The sequence below is a fragment of the Ovis canadensis genome, chromosome 5 (genome assembly GCF_042477335.2).
Source record: "Ovis canadensis isolate MfBH-ARS-UI-01 breed Bighorn chromosome 5, ARS-UI_OviCan_v2, whole genome shotgun sequence".
Lineage (NCBI taxonomy): Eukaryota > Metazoa > Chordata > Mammalia > Artiodactyla > Bovidae > Ovis > Ovis canadensis.
Genome location: NC_091249.1, coordinates 19,406,285 through 19,426,429, shown reverse-complemented (window position 1 = coordinate 19,426,429; position 20,145 = coordinate 19,406,285). Strand labels below are relative to the sequence as shown.

At 50.3% G+C, this 20,145-nt stretch overlaps 1 protein-coding gene across 8 annotated transcripts in view; it reads left to right on the top strand.

The window, feature by feature from the left end:
* PGPEP1 (pyroglutamyl-peptidase I) overlaps nucleotides 1-11,606 on the top strand; it is a 37,553-nt gene extending 25,947 nt beyond the window's left edge. For 6 of the 8 annotated variants that reach the window (XM_069590369.1, XM_069590368.1, XM_069590371.1 and 3 more), the window contains 2 exons: nucleotides 1,938-2,170; nucleotides 7,033-11,606. In XM_069590369.1, coding sequence (XP_069446470.1) covers nucleotides 1,938-2,170; nucleotides 7,033-7,225 — 426 coding nt within the window. In that variant the 3' untranslated portion in view covers nucleotides 7,226-11,606. The remainder of the gene's footprint in view (nucleotides 1-1,937; nucleotides 2,171-7,032) is intronic. The other 2 variants (XM_069590374.1, XM_069590375.1) reach the window with 2 other exon arrangements.
* The last annotated feature ends 8,539 nt before the right edge of the window (nucleotides 11,607-20,145 follow it).

Sequence of the window (20,145 nt, the reverse complement as noted above, 5' to 3'; positions counted from 1 at the left end):
CAATATGGTTTCTGTTTTATGCTTGGCTTTTTGGCCACAAGGCATGTAGGATCTTAGCTCCCCAAACAGAGATCAAACCCACACCCCCTGCATTGGAAGGCGAAGTCTTAACCACTGGATCGCCGGGGAAGTCCCTATATTTCTTACTATAGATCAGAATATCACCAGTACCAACATCCTGAGTTTGTGGTGGTAATGAGGGAGACGAGGCCAGAAGGGTGATAAACGGTTCCTTAGCCTACCCCAGGATTTCTCAGCCTCGCTGGGACCAGAGCCTTCCCTGTGATGGGCCGTGCTGCGCACTGTAAATGGGGCTGAGCACCTTACCTGGCCACCGCCCATTAGATGCCAGGAGGTCTCTGTCTCCAGTTTGGTACCCCCTAATGTCTGCAGATGCTGCCACAGCCCTGGTTGAGAACTCCTGGCCTACAGTGGGCTCTCAGCAGTGGCTGGCTGGAACCATGGTCACTGTCATCGCTGACATCTTCACAAATATACAAATGTGCCCACCTGCGAGTACTGTTTAAGCAGTGTATTCCATGGGTAGGGCTTTCCGGGGGGCCCAGTGGTAAAGAACCTGCCTGTAGAGCAGGAGATGCAAGAGATAAGGGTTTGATTGCTGGGTCAGAAAGATCCCCTGGAGTAGAAGACGGCAACCCACTCCAGTATTCTTGCCTGAAAAATTCCACGGACAGAGGAGCCTGGGGGGCTACAGTCTATGGGGTCGAAAAGAGTCGGACGCCGCTGAGCGACTGAGCGTGCGCTACATGGATTCGCGGGCCTGCTGTAACAGTTGACTGCCAACGAGGTATTTTAAAACAGCAGAAATGTATCTGCACACAGTCCTGGAGGGCAGAAGTCCGCAAGGACAGCGGAGCTGCGGCTCCTTCCCAAGGCTCTCGGGGAGGCTCCTGCCTGTCTCCCAGCTCCTGGGGCTCCAAGCGTTTCTTGTCTTGTGATTGCCTCACTCTGTCCTCTGCCCCTGCCTCCACGTGACTCTCTCCCTCCCTCTCCCTCTGTCCCTCCTCTGTGTGTCTCCTTTAAGGGCATTCGTCAGTGGATTTCGGGTCCGTCCAGGTAATCAGGAGTACTTCATCTTGAGATCCTTTACTTAAGTGCATCTGGCGTGACCCTTTTCCCAAAAAAGTTCCCGGTCACAATTTCTAGGTATTAGCACAGGGACAGACCTTTCTCGTGTGTGTGTGACGGTGGCAGAGTCACCATTCAGCCCTACAAAGTATAAACTGCAGCTGCTGGTTCGTTTTTACATTCAGAGGAGATCACCGTGTTATCTGGTGCTGCTGGCTTATGGAGCACCAGGTAACAGTGTAGCCAGGCAGCCCGTAGCAGATAGAGCAGCCCAGGAGCTTTTAATCACACAGGTCGTTAAAAATTCTCCCTCAACATTATTTTAATAGCTGAGTAGTATTTAGTAATTAACATAGCCATTCTTCTGTTATTAGGCTTGCTGTTCATTCCATGATTTTTTTTTTTTTCTCATTTTTATAAATTACACTGAAGTGACCATTGGCAGATTTTTATCTCTTTGACTATTTTTAGGTTAGATTCTTGGAAATTATACTTTGCCTTTTGCATCTGGCAATATGTCTTGAAGATTATTCCATAAAAAATTGCCCTGAGCATAGTAGCTCATAATTTATTTAGTCAACCCCCCTCCCCATGAATGGCCAATTAGATTGTTTCCAGTATTGTGATGACAAAGCTCCTATGAACATCTTGGCGTATTTCACGTTCTTGCATGTTTCAACCGGCACATCTTTCTGTAGGATCTATTGCAGGATCTTTTCCAGCAGCAAGATGTCAGAAAGCACATAACCACCAGCAGAGCTCTGTGAGGATACTGTCCTCTCCTTGGCCTGGGGGGATTCCCCAGCCCCATGACCAGACCTCATTAAGCTGTACCCATCTGTCTGCAGCTGGTGGTGCACGTGGGAGTGTCAGGCATGGCAACCGCAGTCACACTGGAGAAATGTGGGCACAACAAGGGTTACAAGGGCCTGGACAACTGCCGATTCTGCCCCGGCTCCCAGTGCTGTGTGGAGGACGGGCCTGAAAGCATTGACTCCATCATCGACATGGATGCTGTGTGTAAGAGGGTGACTACGCTGGGCTTGGATGTGTCAGTGACCATTTCACAAGATGCAGGCAGGTAAGGCACCACGGGGCCCCTGTGGTGTAGGTGTGAATGGGGTTTCCCTCCTGTCAGCCCAGGCTGAGTGTTGAATAAGCCAAGTCTGTTTGACTGTGACCTCTTTGGGCCAAGCGCTAACTTATTTATTTATTTAGCTTTTAACTTATGGAAAGGTCGTTGATTTACCACTTGGTAGACTATTTATTTATTTTCAATTTCTTTTAAATAATGAAACACATTTATAGGAGACTTGGAAGATACGGAACAAGGTTACATATAGTTTCTCTGTGTGTTAGTTGCTCATTTGTGTCCGACTCTTTGGGATCTCATGGACTATAGCCTGCCAGGCTCCTTTGTCCGTGGGATTCTCCAGGCAACAATGCTGGAGTGGCTTGCCATTCCCTTCTCCAGGGGATTTTCCCAATCCAAGGATCGAACCCAGGTCTCCGGCATCGCAGGCAGATTCTTTACCACCTGAGCCACTAGAGAAGCCCAGTTCCTTTATATATTACAATTATTTTTTAAGTGGATAAATTAAGATTTTTGGTTGGAATTTTAATATCAAATCTTCAAAAATTGATGGAATGAATATACAGAGGAGTAGAAGAATATAGTAGACCTGAAAAGCACTGTGAACCAATTCAACAGAATTAAGATTTATACAATTTGCACAGAGTAGTAGGATACAAATTCTCTTCAAGTTCCCATAGACTGTAAACTAGGAGACATTGGAACATATCCAGGGTCATAAAACAAGGTACAAAAATGTCGTGGCCTAAAGGTATTGAAATCAAAGCACAGACTATTTAAATAGTATGGTCGAGAAGAGTCTGACATGACTAAAGTGACTTAACATACACACGTGCTAAGTCACTTCAGTCATGCCCAACTGTTTGTGACCCCCTGGACTGAAGCCCGCCAGGCTCCTCCGTCCATGGGATTCTCCAGGCAAGATTACTGGCGTGGGTTGCCATGGCCTCCTCCAGGTTTCTTCCCGACCCAGGGATCCGACCAGCCTCTCTTACGTCTCCTGCACTGGCAGGTAGATTCTTTGCCACGGAGCCACCGGGCAAGCCCAGCACACACACATAATACTTTACACAGTAAACTTTACATAGGATTTCACAGTACATAATTCTCAGTGTGCATAAGGCACACAGCTAAGTACGTATTCATAACAGGCCCCATCTGCAACTCACTCTGTGTGACTCTGCCCACTTTTCCCAACCCAGGCCCCTGGCATCTCCTGGCCGTGGCCCCGGCTGCCTCTGCTGTGCCTCCTGCCGCCTCTGCTCCAGCCCTGACGGGCCTTCTCCCCTAAGCAGCCAGTTTCTCTATTAGCTTCCTGTGGCTGCTGTAGCCCGTGACCATGTTGGTGGCTTAGAACAACAAACGTTTATTCTCTCCCAGTTTGGAGGCTAGAAGTTCAAAATCAAGGTGTCAGCAGGGCTGGTTCCTTCTGGAGGGCCTGAGGGGGAATCTCAGACCCTCTGCTGGCTTCTTCTGGTGGCTTCTGACAACCCTGAATGTTCCATGGCTTGAGATACATTACTCCAAATTCATCTCCACATGGCTTCCTCCTGGTATATGTCTTCACATGGCCTTCTTACAAGGACACCAGTCATTGGATATAAGACTTACCTTCATCCAGTGTGACCTCATCTTAACCAATTATGTCAGCAAAACTCTGTCTCCAGATGAGGTTACATTTTGATGTTCCAGGTGAACATAAATTTGGAGGAGAAGCTGCTCAGCCTATTACAGTCTTTTATGGATTTAAGGCAGATGAAGCCCCTAACTTGCTTAGCTCTCCCTGCAGTCCCTGCTGCACTGCAAATGAAACCCCAACTCTCCGCCATCCACAGGGCCTGGGCGGCCTGGCCCCCGTCCGCCTCTCCAGCCTCCCCTGCCTCCACTCTCCCCTCGCCCGATGCCTTCCACCCGCAGACCACTCTCCTCCCGTCCTCACACGCCTCAAGCTCACTCTGGCCTCAGGGCCCTTGCATATGCTACGGCCTCTGCTCAGAACTCACTTCCAGCTGGTAAGACTGTTTCAGGTCTTAGCTCCACATGTTGGCTCTTTGGGAAGGCCTCCGCTGCCTCCCAAACTTGTCTGTTCTATGCGCTCTCGACACCAAGTGCCTCAGTTTCTCAACACCGTGTACACCTCACCAGCCCAAAGGCAGCAGGTAGCAAATTCAGTTGACGGAATGAAGAAGTAACTGAATTTACCATCAGTCTTTTTTTTCTTTTTTTAATTGAAGTGTAGTTGACGTACAATATTATACGTTACAGATGATTCACAATTTTAAAGGTGTATATACTCCATTTATAGTTATTATAAAATATTGGCTATATTCCCTGTGTTATACAATATGTGCTCTATTTTTGTAGCTTATTTTACACCTAATAGCTGTATCTCTTAATCCCCTACTCTTGCATCGTCCCTTCCTTCTCCCATTAGTCTTTTTTTAAAACTTTTTTTTTTTTTTTTAAACTGGGCCACACACATTGCTGGCCCTGCCAATGAAAGCCTGGAACCCTAACCACTAGGCCACCAGGAAACTCTCCTGAAGCTAATTTTAAGTTACTCGGATAATTCTGAAATATATTTTCATGTGTTCCCATTGTGAAAGATTCTCTTGAGCGCTCTCTCTCCCCACCTCACGCCCTGCCCGGGGTCCCTCTGTTAAATCAGACTCACATCGTGACACTTCCTCCCTAGCACACGTGTTTCTGTCCATGTGTGGGACACTTCATGCGCTGCTTCTGCGTTTTGTCCTGCTTCGCTTGGCTTTTCTGTGGATGAGGTTATACGGTGCGAACTTCTTGAGAGTCCCCTTCCTCGGTTTCATGCGTGGGCGTGTGCTCCGGGTCTTGGTGAGCTCTGTCTTCCCTTGGGCCCACCACATGCCTTGTAAGCCGCTGCACAGTACCCCACTGCGCAGCTGAGCCGGTTTTCTAGGTCATTCCTCTGTCGGTGGGCGGGCTTCCCCGGTGCCTCGGCTGGTAAGGAATCCGCCTGCGATATGGGAGACCTGGGTCAGATCCCTGGGTTGGGAAGATCCCCGGAGAAGGGAGTGGCTACCCACTCCAGTGTACTGGCCTGGAGAACTGTACAGTCCATGGAGTCCCAGAGAGTCGGACACGACTGAGCCTCCTTCACGTTCACTGTCAGTGGGCATTTAGGTGGTATCTTATTCTATTCAGGCCTCTATAACCAAAAAAATCCCAGATGGGTAGCTTGTAAACACCAGAAAGTTATCGCTTATAATTCTGGAGGCAGGGAAGTTCAAGATCAAGGTGGCAGCCCAGTGGCATTCTGATGGAGGCTTTCCTACAGGTTGCAGACTGCCGACTGGCGGTGTCCGCCACAGGGTGGAGGAGTTTGGGAGGGGACCCCCGTGTTCACATTCTAGCACACAGGGTGGAGGAGTTTGGGAGGGGACCCCCGTGTTCACACTCAAGCACACAGGGTGGAAGAGTTTGGGAGGGGACCCCCGTGTTCACACTCGAGCACACAGGGTGGAGGAGTGTGGGCGGGGACCCCCGTGTTCACATTCTAGCACACAGGGTGGAGGAGTTTGGGCGGGGACCCCCGTGTTCACACTCTAGCACACAGGGTGGAGGAGTTTGGGAGGGGACCCCCGTGTTCACACTCTAGCACACAGGGTGGAGGAGTTTGGGAGGGGACCCCCGTGTTCACACTCTAGCAGTTTGCTTCCTGGCTTTCTGTTTCAACACATCGCACTGTACCAGATGCCTTGCTCATCATTCTGCTCTGGTGCACATGGTTCCCAAGATAGATTCTAACAACTTGAAACATCAGCTCAAAGTCGCTGCATTTGTACTTTTAAAAATAATTATTAAAGTATAGTTGATTTACAATATTGTATTAATTTCTGCTGTACAGCAAAGTGATTCAGTTATATATATATATACACACACACACACACCTTATCTATCTATCTATCTATATATATACCTTATCTTGGAGAGGGCAATGGCACCCCACTCCAGTACTCTTGCCTGGAGAATCCCATGGACGGAGGAGCCTGGTGGGCTGCAATCCATGGAGTCGCTAAGAGTCGGACACGACTGAGCGACTTCCCTTTCGCTTTTCACTTTCCTGCATTGGAGAAGGCAATGGCAACCCACTCCAGTGTTCTTGCCTGGAGAATCCCAGGGACGAGGGAGCCTGGTAGGCTGCCGTCTATGGGGTCGCACAGAGTCGGACACAACTGAAGCGACTTAGCAGCAGCATATACCTTATCTATGTGTGTGTGTGCATATGTGTGAAAGTCTCTCAGTCATGTCCGACTCTTTGCCATCCCATGGACTGTAGCCTGCCGGGCTCTTCTGTCCATGGAATTCTCCAGGCCAGAATACTGGAGTGGGTAGCCATTTCCTTCTCCAGGGAATCTTCCCAACCCAGCTATTGAACCCAGGTCTCCCACATTGCAGGGGGATCCTTTCCCATCTGAGCCACCTAGGAAGCCCGTATCTATGTGTATGTGTATGTACATGGTATATATATACACATATATTCTTCTTTGTATTCTTTTCCATCATGGTTTATCACAGGACATTGAATATTGTACACCTGTAATTTTACCAGCCTGCCAGATTGCCCTCCCCTGGGGCAATTTGCGTCCCAACCAACAGCATCTCATTGCTTCTTTCTGCACATATACACCAGCACTTGGAGTTATTGTTTGGCTTTGTTTTTTCATTTTTGCTGCCTGGGGAGGGAGGAGCAGTATTCCCTCTTGCGGATGACTGGTGAGGCTGAGGGGCTGTCTTATGACGGATTTGGATGGAACATTCACTCTCTAACCCCATTTTGGCCTCCCTCCTATCCCCAACGCCTCATGGCTTAGGTACCTCTGCGACTTCACCTACTATACTTCGCTGTACCAGAGTCACGGCCGCTCAGCCTTCGTTCATGTGCCCCCTCTGGGCAAGCCGTACAATGCAGACCAGCTGGGCCGGGCGCTTCGGGCCATCATTGAGGAGATGCTGGACCTCCTAGAGCAGTCAGAAGGCAAAATCAACTGTTGCCATGAACACTGATTGCTGCTCAGGCCTCCCAAGACCTCATCCTGCCAAGGACCCTGAGAGAGACGTCCGCCCTCCGGGCCCTGACCAGGAAAGACAAGCCCATCCAGCGGGGGATCTGATTTGGATCAAATATGCCAGCTTGCACACACCTCCTCTCCCTTTTTCTCTGCGTAAGCGCTGGTTGGTTTGAAGGCAGCAACTGAAGATTTTTTTTTTTTCTATTTCTCTTTGCACCTGGGGATACAGCTGGGGCAGTCAGGAAGCTGGGAAGTCCTGATTTCTACTGAGAACCTCAAAAAGGTGGATCTCTACTCTGCGATCCCATGGCTGGGGCCACCTGCTTTTCTAAGTCTATGGTGGAAGGATTCTAGAATTCCCTCTGTCCATGACTGTTTTTTTCCCAAATTGAAAATCCTCATGAAGACCCTTGGCCCTGATCCAGGTCCCAACAGCCTGGACAGCTCCGGCAAGGACCAGCTTGGGATCTGGCATGGGTTCTTTTTCTTTCTTTCTTATGCTGTTTTTAAAAGCAATAGTGCCAGTTTGGGCACAGAGTTATTTATATTCCCTTTGGTTAAAATGAGGGCTTTAGCCAAACACAAAAGTGTCTTTCCTCTTTCCTGGAGTGCAGCTGCTTCTGCCTCTGGCTTTGAACACTGGACCTACATTTTTGTTTTTGGGGTGACATTAAGATCCCCGTGTTCAGCGGGGGTGGAGCCTAGGCCCTTGGCCAGACCATGGGGAGAGGGGGTTGCTGCTGCCTCAGGAGCCTGAAAGGGTTGCCTAGTCCTTTCGTCAGCCGAGCTAGCTGTGAGCTGCACCCGCGGGGCCTCTGGAGCTGGACCGCTGGTGGGAAAGCAGGCTGTCATTCTAACACGCACTTTTTTTTTAACATGTAAAAGTGTGTAGCAACTACAAACCTACCCCACATCTGGCCTGGATTTTCAGTCTTGGTCTTGGGGACCAGCTTCTTGTTTTCCTTAAGAGGGGGACAGAGTGGAGTCTGGGGGCTGAGCTCCGTGTGTGCTGGTGTGTTTGGCTGGAAGGGCCGTGGGGCAGCCAGTGAGCTTTTGTGAGGCTGGGTTTTGGACATGCCTTGGACTTGGTAAATTTTTATCTTACTTCCTGATGACTTTGAACTGACCAGCCAGGGATGCGCATCTCCCAGGAGGCAACTAAATTCAGCTGGACCTTGACACCCGTCAGAGAGAGGGGACTGGCAGCCGCAACCGTGAGGAAAACAACCATTTGGAAAGTATTCTTCTGTTTCTCTGGAGAATACGCAGCTGCTCCCTCTGTGTGAGGCGTGCTGGTGTCTGATGTGTTAGATCATGGTGGTGTTTCCCAGCAGGTGCTTCTTTTGAAAACAGCTGAGATTTTTGTTTTGTTTTCCTAAATGTTCACCCTCTTTCCCTCCTGTTCCGATGCCCAGGGTAGTTGCCGCCTCCCCTGAGCCGCTGTGTCACTCGGAGACCAGGTTGATGGGTTTCTGAGTGAAATGCATTTTCTGAGTCCTGTGTTTTCTCTGGAAGGGAAGCGTGATGTGGGGTCAGCATACGGCAGTGGGTGTGGAGCGTGTCCTGCAGGGTGAAATGATCAGGGCCTTCTCCCTCCTCCACGCCAGCCCTCCCTCTTCCAGAAACTCCTCCTCCACACCCCCAGTCTGCGTTTGCAGTCTCCTGAGGAATCTGGAGTGTAGGATGCCATTACATCCACTCAGCCAGCCAGCTTCTGTGAGCAGAGCTTGTGGCTCTTTTAAATGAGGGTCTCCCTGAGGTCCCATTCAGAAAGGCATTAAACTCTAATGAGCTCTGTTCTCTAAAGGTCTGATCTGGGGGACTCTGATGAAGAAGTGGATCTAGGCAAGTTGGAGAGGGGAGAGGGGGCTGGAAGTGAGTCAGGTTTGAGCTAAGCTGGGTACTCACAGGAACCCAGACACACCATCCCCAGGTTCTGCATTTCCATCTTTCTTTCGTCCTCATGTCTTCTGTCTGTTTAAAGCAACGTGAGATTCAGCCACTTAGAGATGTAACTTACCGTCTGATCATTATCGAGTGTGTGTGTCATTTTCTGTCCCTGCGACGGTGTTAGATTTCCTCAGCGAGTCAAGCCAACACCTTGTCCTTTTCACGATGCCCAGCATATAGCTCGTTTTTATTTAATTAGACAGCCATTAAATATTTCACTCGCTCCCTGCCAGCTTTTTAATGTTCCTGTTTTTAATTATTTTTATCTTTTTCCTTTTGGGCAAATTCATCCATTCACTCCATGGCGTATCTGTCTGCATTTGTTGGGTCCTGGACTGAAATATCCTTGTGTAAAAAAGGGGGGCCAAGTCCCATTACTTCTCCCTTGTCGTTTCAGAGTCTCAGATTGTGGGGGTGGGGGGGGGCGCAGAACAGGCAAAAGGATAGTTCTGTGAAGTGAGCACAGCCTGGCAGATGTGAAGGTGAGCGATGCCAGAAGGGGTGGGTGCATGAGTGTTAACGGTGGAAAGATGGGCTGAGCGATGTCGTGGGAAGAGTGGTGGAGGAAAGGTGAAAAGTGCTACTGAAAAGTGGAGGGGGTCCTGTCTCTGATAAGCTCCTGTGGCGGGTACAGAGGTGGGGGGTGGTGTCAGGTAATGGTATCTCCCTTAGGATGCCAGAACCTCGGCCCCCTGTAACTTTATTCTTCTCTCAGCCCCTTCGCTTCCCCGCTTCCCACCAAAGAGAAGGTCGGCAGTCTGTGCGTGAGTATGTAGTTTGAAAAAGAAGCTTAAAAGAGTGGATAGAAAGCAAGCAAGGTGGGAAGAAGCAGCGATCCCAGTGGGTGAGCTGGACTTGCTGCCACCCGACTTGTGTGGCCCAGTCAAGAAACAGTCAAGGTCCCAGCCACTGCGAGACACAGGGCCCTGGAGCAGCGAGGGGTGGGAACCCCCAGTCAGTGCCACGTTTTGGGGGAGAGGTCAGACTCTGACCTCTCTGATAGTTTCAGCAAGAAAAATAGTTTTTCGCTACCCTGCTCTTTGCTGGTGTGAAAACTTCTCGAACAGAAAGGACCTGCTCAGGGGGATGACTCAAAAAGTATACGTGGGATGCCTTTTTGTCATCTTGGAAGTTTCTGCCAAGAAGCCAGGCCAGAGGCTGTGCCTGTGCACCCCCCAGGCCTGTGCTCCCCGCCCCCTTCCCAACTCAGGGGTACCTAGGACGGGGAGGGGAGCTGCTCCTGGAAATCGGCCCTCCACACAGGCCTCTTTTTTCTCTGCTGCTGTCTAGACTGTTGACCTTTGACCTCCCCGCCCCTTGGAGTGTGTGAACCCAGAAGTCCCTTGTCATTGTCTGGGTTGGTGGAACAAAGCCTCATTCTTCTCTGTGGCCCCAGCCTCCCCCCGAGACCACTGGAAGCTCTCCTGAGCCTGCAGCCTGCATGGGGCACTGATGGAGGTGCCTCCCCTCGTGGCCACGAGCCCCATGGCCTTCATCCACAGGCTTCTGTGGAGCTGCAAAGGGCTTTGGTTTTATATCTCCAATTAAATTTCCCTTCTCCTGGAACAAGTGCCTGGTAAAGGGCCTGGGGCTGCCACTGGGAGGAGAAGCGTCTCTATTTCCACAGAAAGAAAGTGTGTTAGAGGCCAGGATCCCCCTCACAACTCCACGTCTTGTGAGTCGCCTCTTGGATGAATGCCACTCAGAGACCCCATTCTCCAGTTCGAGGGCGGTGGTTGCAGCTGAGTTTCAGGAGCTCCCAGACCTCCAGGGGCTCCAGTCCAGCCTGAGCTGCTCCCCTGACTTGAAATCCGTTTCCCCTCCTCCCCTCCTCACCCAAGCCTTCCCTTCAGCTGCCCAGAGATCCACAGAAGTGCCTGCCCCCGCAGCACACGTGAAGCACAGAGAGGGGAGACAGGACAGGAGAGAGAAACACCCCCAGACCCGGGCTCCCCGCTTCCCTGGGTGGGGCTCACCCAAGCCCTTCACAGGGGTGGGACCTGGGCCAGGGGCTTTTGGGTCCTGCACGCTTTGAGGAAGCCCCAGGGAAAGCTGGAATTGGGCTCTCTGCCCGCAAGGCCCGGCTGGAGGCCACAGGAGATCCATCTGGGTCTTGGGGGTACCTGGCATGCTTCCAGGGCCCCCTCCCCATCTCAGGTTTCTGTCTTGCCCTAAATCTCTCTCCAGGAAGAACCCTGCTTCCTGGAGGTGACCCTGTGTCCTGTCCCCAAAGGAGAGACCAGCCCCTGCAGCCTTGGGGTGGCCTCTCCGTGACCCCAGGGAGACCCCTTGAGTGCCTTGTCTGAAAGCCCCGTGTCTGGGACCCCAGGCCGGCCGAGGGTCTGCCGGACTTTGCTGGTGGCTAGGCCCTGGGACACCCCAAACTTGACATCCCAGAAAGCAAATAAAACAGTTAACATATGCAATCTCTTGTGTGTCTTTATGAGCAGCTGGCGTCCACCAGGGTCACCCTCAGCCTGGGGTTATCGGCTGGCAGAGGGGGCCCCAAAGCGCCAGAGTTTCTGTCCTTGGCGTGAGACCTGGTGCTTGGTTTGTAGTGGCTGCTGCGAGTGTGCCGAGTGGATAATGGTGAAAGCATTTCTGTGCTGAGTGTTCCTCCTCCTACAGCCAACCTCCTGCCTTTGTTTTGATGCCCAGAGAGGCTGAGTAACTTGCCTACAGTCACACAGCAAGGGCGGGTGAGGGGGCGTGCAGGAATTTGAATCGTGATCACGTTGATCCCCAGGGTGTGTGGAATCCCCCTGTGGAGATGCCATCACCACTTTTTACAGAAGGGGAAACGAGCCTTTGTCAGTTGAAAGCCTGATCCCAGGGAGAAGAAGAGTGAGGATGGGAACCCAAGCTGGCTTCCCTGAAGCTGAGAAGCTTAAATTCTAGAAACAGGATTCGGTCATCCCCCTGTGTGTGTCCTCAGCCAGAATGGGGATATTCCAGGATCAATGGCCTTCTAAGAAGAAGGGGCTTCAGCAATAAAGAAATGGCTTGTCTTTGGGAACATGGGTCCTAGGGGAGGGGGTACCGGCTCCAAGTCCCTGAGGCCCCAGGGTATATACACCTCCCAATGCATAAGTAAGGTACGGGAGGTAGGGGACAATCTGAGTCCCACTTCACTGAGCCTCAGTTTCCCCATACTCAGGCGTCTTACGTGACGCCTGGCACATAGTAGTTACTTGATAAGTACAGACATTGTCACTTCCTCCTCCGGGAAGCCCTCCTGGCTGTCTAGGTACCTCCTCTGCCTCCCATAGCTGCCTGCTCCCCACCCCATCCCCCTGCCAGCGTGCTCTGGGTGGTGACTGACCGGTCCTCTGGGAGCCCTGAGCACAGTCAGATCTGTCTGGGGTCCCCTGCGTGTTGCACCCAGCAGCACAGGGTATGTGATGGTGGTGGTGGTTTAGTCACTAAGTTGTGTCCGACTCTTGCGACCCCATGGACTGTAGCCCGCCAGGCTCCTCTGTCCATGAGATTCTTGCAGCAAGAATATGGGAGTGGGATTGCCATTTCCTTCTTCAGGGGATCTTCCCGAACCAGAGATGGAACCCACGTCTCCTGGGGCTCCTGCTCTGGAGAGCCAGTGCCACAGAGCCAACTGGGAGCCCGCGTGTACCTATAAGCCCATCGACACATATGTATGTATGTGTGTGTGTGTTAAGTCGCTTCTGTCACGTCTGACGCTGTGTGACCCCATGGGCTGTAGCCCGCCAGGCTCCTCTGTCCATGGGATTCTCCGGGCAAGTGTACTGGAGTGGCTTGCCATTTCCTTCCCTGGGGGAACTTCCCTACCCAGGGATCGAGTCTGTGTCTCCTGCATTTGCAGGCAGATTCTTTACCGACTGAGCCACCAGAGAAGCGCTGGGTATGTACCAGCTGTGCGATAAACACCTGGGAAGCCCCGAAATCAGATGGTGCGGAAGGGTTTCCGGTGAAATGTCTCTTTCCCACTTCCCACTCTGGAAACCAGGTCTTTATCTCAGAGATAACCCCCTGTCAGCAGTTTCCTGGGTATCACTGGGTTGCCATTTCCTCCTCCTGGGGGATCTTCCCAACCCAGGGATCCAACACGAGTCGCTTTTGTGTCTCCTGCATTGGCAGGCGGATTCTTTACCACTGAGCTACCGGGGAAGCCACACGCGAGATTCGATCCCTGGGTCTGGAAAACCCCCTGGAGGAGGAAATGGCAACCCACTTCAGTATTCTTGCCTGGAAAATTCCATGGTCAGAGGAGTCTGGCGGGCTATGGTGCATGCGGCTCGCAAAGAGTCGGACACGGCTGAGTGAGCGCACACTCACGAGGAGAGAGGAGAGGCGGGTGCTGGGTGTTCCGTTCCTCCGCCAACAGCGGGCGCGGGGAGGCGCAGGAGCCTGGGGAAGGGGGCGGGGATGGCGAGCCCCTGAAGGTCCGCACCTCCTCCAGCTGAGGCCCCATGCTGCCAGTTCTCTGCCTCTAAAGCCCTGTTTTCTCTTGGCTGAGCCACCTAAGAATTGCCTACTGTGCGCTGGGCTTTGGACTGGAGACACACCAGGAAACCAGCAGCTCCTGGTCTGGGGGTGCAGTACAGGGATCCCAGCTGTGATGAAGGACAGGCAGCTGAAGGGTCCGGGGCATATTCAGGGAGGCTCATTCAGGGTAGGGCTTGGCCCCCTTCAGCAGAGTTTCCCTCAGCTCTCGCCTGGATATTCTCCATCTTAAAGGTGAGGGTCTCAGACTAGTGTCCTTCCAGTTCTACCGATTTGCCTGGGCCCCCCTCCACCTCTCACACTCTCAGTGGCTCCTGTTGGCCCACAGGAGAAAGCTAGACTCTTATGCTGGACATCTGAACCCCTTTTCCCTGGTCTCTGCTGATCCCAGTTTGTCTTTTCTGCCTGGAAGTCCCCCGTCCTCCATTTACTCCCAGAGAACTCCTATGCATTCCTCAAAACCCTAAGTTTGGGGGGAAGATGCTGAGGTCATCTTGGGACACTTTGAGTGGGACGGGTCTGGGAAAGGGTAAGAAGGGCAAAGTATCACCCCGGAAACCTCAAGCTGGTCCTTCTCCCACACCCTCTCTAACCTTCCTACCGGCTCCTTCCTGCCCTGGCAGCTTGCCAGGCATTCAGCAATATCTGCAAGTGCCCAGACCTGCCTGGACATGTCCTGGTCCCCCAGAAGACAAGAAGGGTGGGTTCAGGCTGCCCCCCAGCACCCCCACGCATGCACGCACACACACGCGCACACACACACACACTGTGGTGTTGGTGGTGAGAAACTGAAAAATAGCAAATGCAGTGAGGTCCAGGTGGGGCAAAGGGAGCGAGGGAGCAGAAGAGATGTGGACGCCTCCTAGCTGTTTTTTCTTCCAAGCTGCCGTGTGCGGGGTGGGGACACCCAGAGACCAGCCAAGGAGGAGGACCTGGGGTACTGGGTGACGGGACCTCCACACTGAGTCACGCATGGGGCTGCCCTGTTTTGGGCTTCAGTTTCTGCTGTATCAGGGAGCTGACTTACATGTGCTCACACAGCAGGCGCTCCATAAATGCCCATGGTCTGTGGAGCCATTACAGGAACAGGCATGCAAACCAGGGTGCTGCAGCAGGCTGTGTGGGGGCGGCTTGGGGTTCCGGGCAGTGAGCAAGTGGGGCCTCAAGCTGGAGGCCTCAGCTGACCCACTTCCTGCCTGGCCTGGGCTGTCTTGGTGACCCCTGCCCGCCGTGGCCAGGAACCCACACAGCTGGTCCCAGGGTCTGAGCTGACCACTTCCGTCCCCCTTTCCTCCTGCAGTCCGGCGCACCCTGCTGACTCATACTCAGCTGGCCTCATCCTTCCCCGACTAAGCGCTGATTTGGGGGGTCTGGCAGAGCCCCAAACCCAGAAGGCAGGGAAGTCACGGCTGACTGGAAGCATCACAGAGGAGAACCATACCCCAGACTTAACTGCCTGACAAATAAAAACCTGCCCTTGATAAGGAAGAAAATGAATACTTTAGGGATAGTCCATTAGGATCCATTTCAAACTTTCCAGCCACCAAAGAAATCCATTAAAAAAGAAGAAGAAGAAAAGATAATCCAGGGACAGAGAGGTTAATATCTGTGATGCATTTAACTAACCAAGAAATAACTTCCAGGACATGCGAGCCACCCCCTCTTCATGAGACACACTAGACAGAAAAACGGGTGAATGGTAGGAATTCCCTGGCAGCCCAGTGGTTAGGACTCAGTGCTGTCTCTGCCAGGGCACAGGTTCGATTCCTGGTCAGGGACCTAAGATCCCACAAGCTGTGTGATGCAGCCAAAACAAAGAAAAGAAAGAGAAATGGGCAAGTGGTATTTTTTTGCCGTAACAACCACCACAAACTGGGCGGCTTACAACAGCAGAAACTTTGTTCCTTCACAGTCCTAGAGGCTGGAAGTCCCAAATCAAAGTGTCAGCACAGATGAAGGCTATGAAGAAGAATTGGTCCCAGGCCTCTCTGTTGGCTTCTGACGGCTTCCGGCACTGCTCAGGGTCTCTTTGCTAGTGGCTGCATTGCTCCAATTTCTGCTTCCATCTCCATGTGCCCTCTTACAAGGAAGTCAGTCTGGTAGCGGGGGTTTAGGGCCCACCCGACTCCAGTATGACCTCAGCTTAATAATTACATTGACAAAGACCCTCGTGGTCACAATCTGAGGTTCTGGGTGGACATGAATTTGGGGACTCATTGTGCTTCCCAGGTGGCACAGTGGTAAAGAAGCCACCCGCCAATGCAGGAGACACGAGAGACGTGGGTTTGAGCCTTGAACTGGGGAGATCCCCTGGAATAAGAAATGGCAGACTGCTCCAGTATTCTTTCCTAGAAAATTCCATGGACAGAAGACCCTGGTGGGCTACCATCCATGGGGTCACAGAGAGTCAGATGCAACCGAGTGACTAAGCGCACACACACACACGTTCAGTGCAATACAGGAGCAAACAGGTAATTCCAGGAAGACGAACCCAGGACGACTAATAACTAGAAACTCAATCTAGTCATTCGTGAACAGAAATCACTGAGATGTCTCTTCACTCTTAGGAAGGGGACAGAATCACTGGTGATTAGGCCTGAGAATTGACCATCGAGAAGAACAGTTTGCTTATGCCAGTATAGCTGAGAACGGCTAGAGTCTCCCTCCTGGCCGTCTGGTCTTGGCGTGAACCCCGGAGAAATCTACACGTGCATGCCTTCCCAGCAGCATGGTTCAAAATAAGGAGGACCTGAAAACCAGGGAAGGTTTAGAGTGTGTTCCCATGAACGGAGTGCTATACCGCAGTGAAAAAGGATGGCCAGACTTACAAGCAAAAATGTCCAACTCAGGTCATTCAGTGAAAATTATTGGAAGAGTGTGATACCATTTTTATAAAGTTTTTTTTAATTTGCATTTTTGTATTGTGAAAAAATATGTGTAACATACATAGAATTTGCCATTTTAACCACTTTGAAGTGGACCGTTAGTGACTTAAGCATGTTCCCAATGTTGAGAACACATCATACGTAACCACTGGGGACTTCGCTGGTCTCCAGTGGGTCAGGGAACTAGGTTCCACATGCTGCCACTAAGACTTCCTGGAGCCAAATAAATAAACAAACATTTTTTTTTTAAAAAGCGCAAAACATCACTACTATCTCCTTCCAAAACTTTTCCGTCACACCTAAACAGAAACTCTGTAACCATTAAGCAATAATCCCTCATTTCTCCCCCTCCTCCCCCAGCAGCTGGTAACCTCACTTCTACTTTGCCTTGTCAATTTGCATATTCTAGACGTTTCATACCAGTGGAACCATAACACATTTGTCCTTCTGTGACTGACATTTCACTCAGCATAATTTTCAAGGTTCATTTGCACTGTGGCACAGATCAGAATGTCATTCCATTTTTATAGCTGAGTGATATTCCATTGTGAGGATACACCAAATTTTGTTTGCCCATTTGGCTCTGGGCGGACGTTTGCGTTGCCTTCACCTTTTGGCTATTGTGAATAGTGCTGCTGTGGACATTGGTGTACAAGCTCAGTTTGAGTCCCTGCTTTTCGGTTCTTTTAGAAAAATACCCAGAAGTGGAATTGCTGGATTATATGGTCATCCTATGTTTAGCCTTTGAGGAATGCCAAACCATTTTCCACAGCAGCTGCACCATTTCGCATTCCCCGCGAGGCACAAGAGGGTTCCAATTTCTTCACACCAAAACTTGCTATTTTCCTAAGAGCCATGCTAACGGGTATAAAGTGATATCTCATTGTAGTTTCGATTTGCATTTCCCTAACGATTAATGATGTGAGCAGCTTTTGACCTGCTTCATGGCCATTTGTATATTTTCCTTGGATGTAAAATTCTTTGCCCATTTTTAAATTGGATATTTGTTGTTGAGTTGTAGGAGTTCTTTATATATTTTGGATAATGAACCCTCATGAGACATATGATATGTAAATGTTTTATAGCTTTCTTGTAAATTCTTTGGGGTTTTCTATGACATAGGGTCATGTCATCTGTGCACAGAGATGGTCTTACTTCTTCCTTTCCAATTTAGATGTCTATTATTTATTTTTCTTGTCTTATTGCTCTCATTGAAACTTCCAAATATCACGTTGAAACAGCAGGGGTAAAAGTATACATTCTTGGCTTGTTCCTTGTCCTAGGGGGAAAGCTTTCAGCCTCTCCCTGTTGATGATGAAGTTAGCTATGGCATTTTCATAAATGTGTTTTATCCTATGTAAGAATTTTTCTATTCTTCTGAGGGTTTTTATCATAAAAGGATATTGGGTTTTTTCAAGTGCCTTAAATGTATCAATTGAGATGATCACGTGGATTTTTTTCTCTTCATTTCATTAATAGGATGTGTTACATTGATTGGTTTTCTTATGTTGAGACATGCTAACCTTCCCAAGATCAACCCCACTTGGTTATGAGTTGCCACTAGGTAACTCTTTTAATATGCTTTTGGGCTCAGTTTGGGTTTGCTAACATTTGGTGTGGCAATGTTTCATCTCTATTTGTGAGGGATATTGATCTGCATCTGAAAAACTTCAGTCCTCCTCCTTTGTTTCTCTCTTTTTTTTTTTTCCAGTCACCCCACACAGCAGGCCAGCACATGGGATCTTAGTTCCCCACCCAGGGCTCAAACCCACACACCCTGCATCCCTGCATCGAAAGTTCAGAGTCTTAACCACTGGGTCGCCAGGCAACTCCCTTATTCTCACCACTGTCCCCCTCACAACACTTCTGACCCGAAAAACGCTTCTGTATCTCCCCCACAACAAGCAATTCTCAAGCAACTCACCTGGGTGATCATTTAACTCCGTTCTGATACTTCCTACCTGGAGATAGCATCCGATTCCACAGGTTACTGGCTCAGTCTTGCAAGACGGGCCCCACTTGAGATGCCAATCATAGGTCCAGGTGGCCACCTGTGCTTCTGACCACTGGTCATAAACTGGAGTCTCCCACAGTCCCATGTCCGGGCTATGTGAGTCAGAGCAGATCACAGAACTCAGTACAACAGTTTGCTTCGTGTCTCTGACTTTCTACGACCCCTGAACTGTAGCCTGCCAGGCTTCTCTGTCCAAGGAATTCTCCAAGCAGGGATACTAGAGTGGGTCACCGTTCCCTTCTCCAGGGGATCTTCCCAACCCAGGGATGGAACCTGGGTCTCCTGCTTTGCAGGCAGATTCTTGATTACCTGAGCCACCAGGGAAACCCTTTACTTAGTATAGATCTGTTTATTATATTAATGAAAGAACATGATAAGAGCTAAAGGCTCACAGAAATTTGCAACCCTGAGGCCACACAGTCCAAGATAAATTGCTTACTCATTTGGCGAAAATAAGAGAAAAATTGGGATGACTTCACTGGAATGGTAGATTTACAGAGGGTAACTCAGACGTGCTTTCTCAGCTCTTCTCTTTTCTTTTTGGGAAGTACTTGTGAAAGGGGCAACCTCCCCATGTGGAGGGCCCACTGAAGAGCTGATTGACAGGTGAAATCAAGTTATAATGAAGTCCTACTGCAGTGGCATGGACCCCTAGTCCAGTGTGACACAGAGACAGGTTCACCCAGGAAGAAGAGAGCCATGCGACAATGGAGGCAGAAACCATCTGGGGGGCACCGCACCTTACGGCATGTGGGATCTTGATTTCCACACCGAAGATCGAACCTTCACCCTCTGCAGTGGAAGTGAGGAGTCTTAACCATTGGACAGCCAGGGAAGTTCCTGGAAGCAGAAATTGGAGTGATACACCTACCACCCTGGCAAGAATACACAGAAGAACCATAAAAAAAAGGTCTTCATGACCAAGATAGCCACGATGGCGTGATCACTCAGCTAGCGCCAGACATCCTGGAGTGTCAAGTGGGCTTAGGAAGCATCACTACGAACAAAGCTAGTGGAGGTGATGGCATTCCAGTGGAGCTCTTTCAAATCCTGAAAGATGATGCTGTGAAAGTGCTGCACTCAATATGCCAGCAAATCTGGAAAACTCAGCAGTGGCCACAGGACTGGAAAAGGTCAGTTTTCACTCCAATCCCAAAGAAAGGCAATGCCAGAGAATGTTTAAACTACTGCACAATTGCACTCATCTCACACGCTAGTAAAGTAATGCTCAAACTTCTCCAAGCCAGGCTTCAGCAATACGTGAACCGTGAACTTCCAGATGTTCAAGCTGGATTTAGAAAAAGCAGAGGAACCAGAGATCAAATTGCCAACATCCGCTGGATCATCAAAAAAACAAGAGTTCCAGAAAAACATCTACTTTTACTTTATTGACTATGCCAAAGCCTTTGACTGTGTGGATCACAGCAACCTGTGGAAAATTCTGAAAGAGATGGGAATTCCAGACCACCTGACCTGCCTCCTGAGGAATCTGTATGCAGGTCAGGAAGCAACAGTTAGAGCTGGACATGGAACAACAGACTGGTTCTGAAGTGGGAAAGGAGTACGTCAAGGCTGTATATTGTCCCC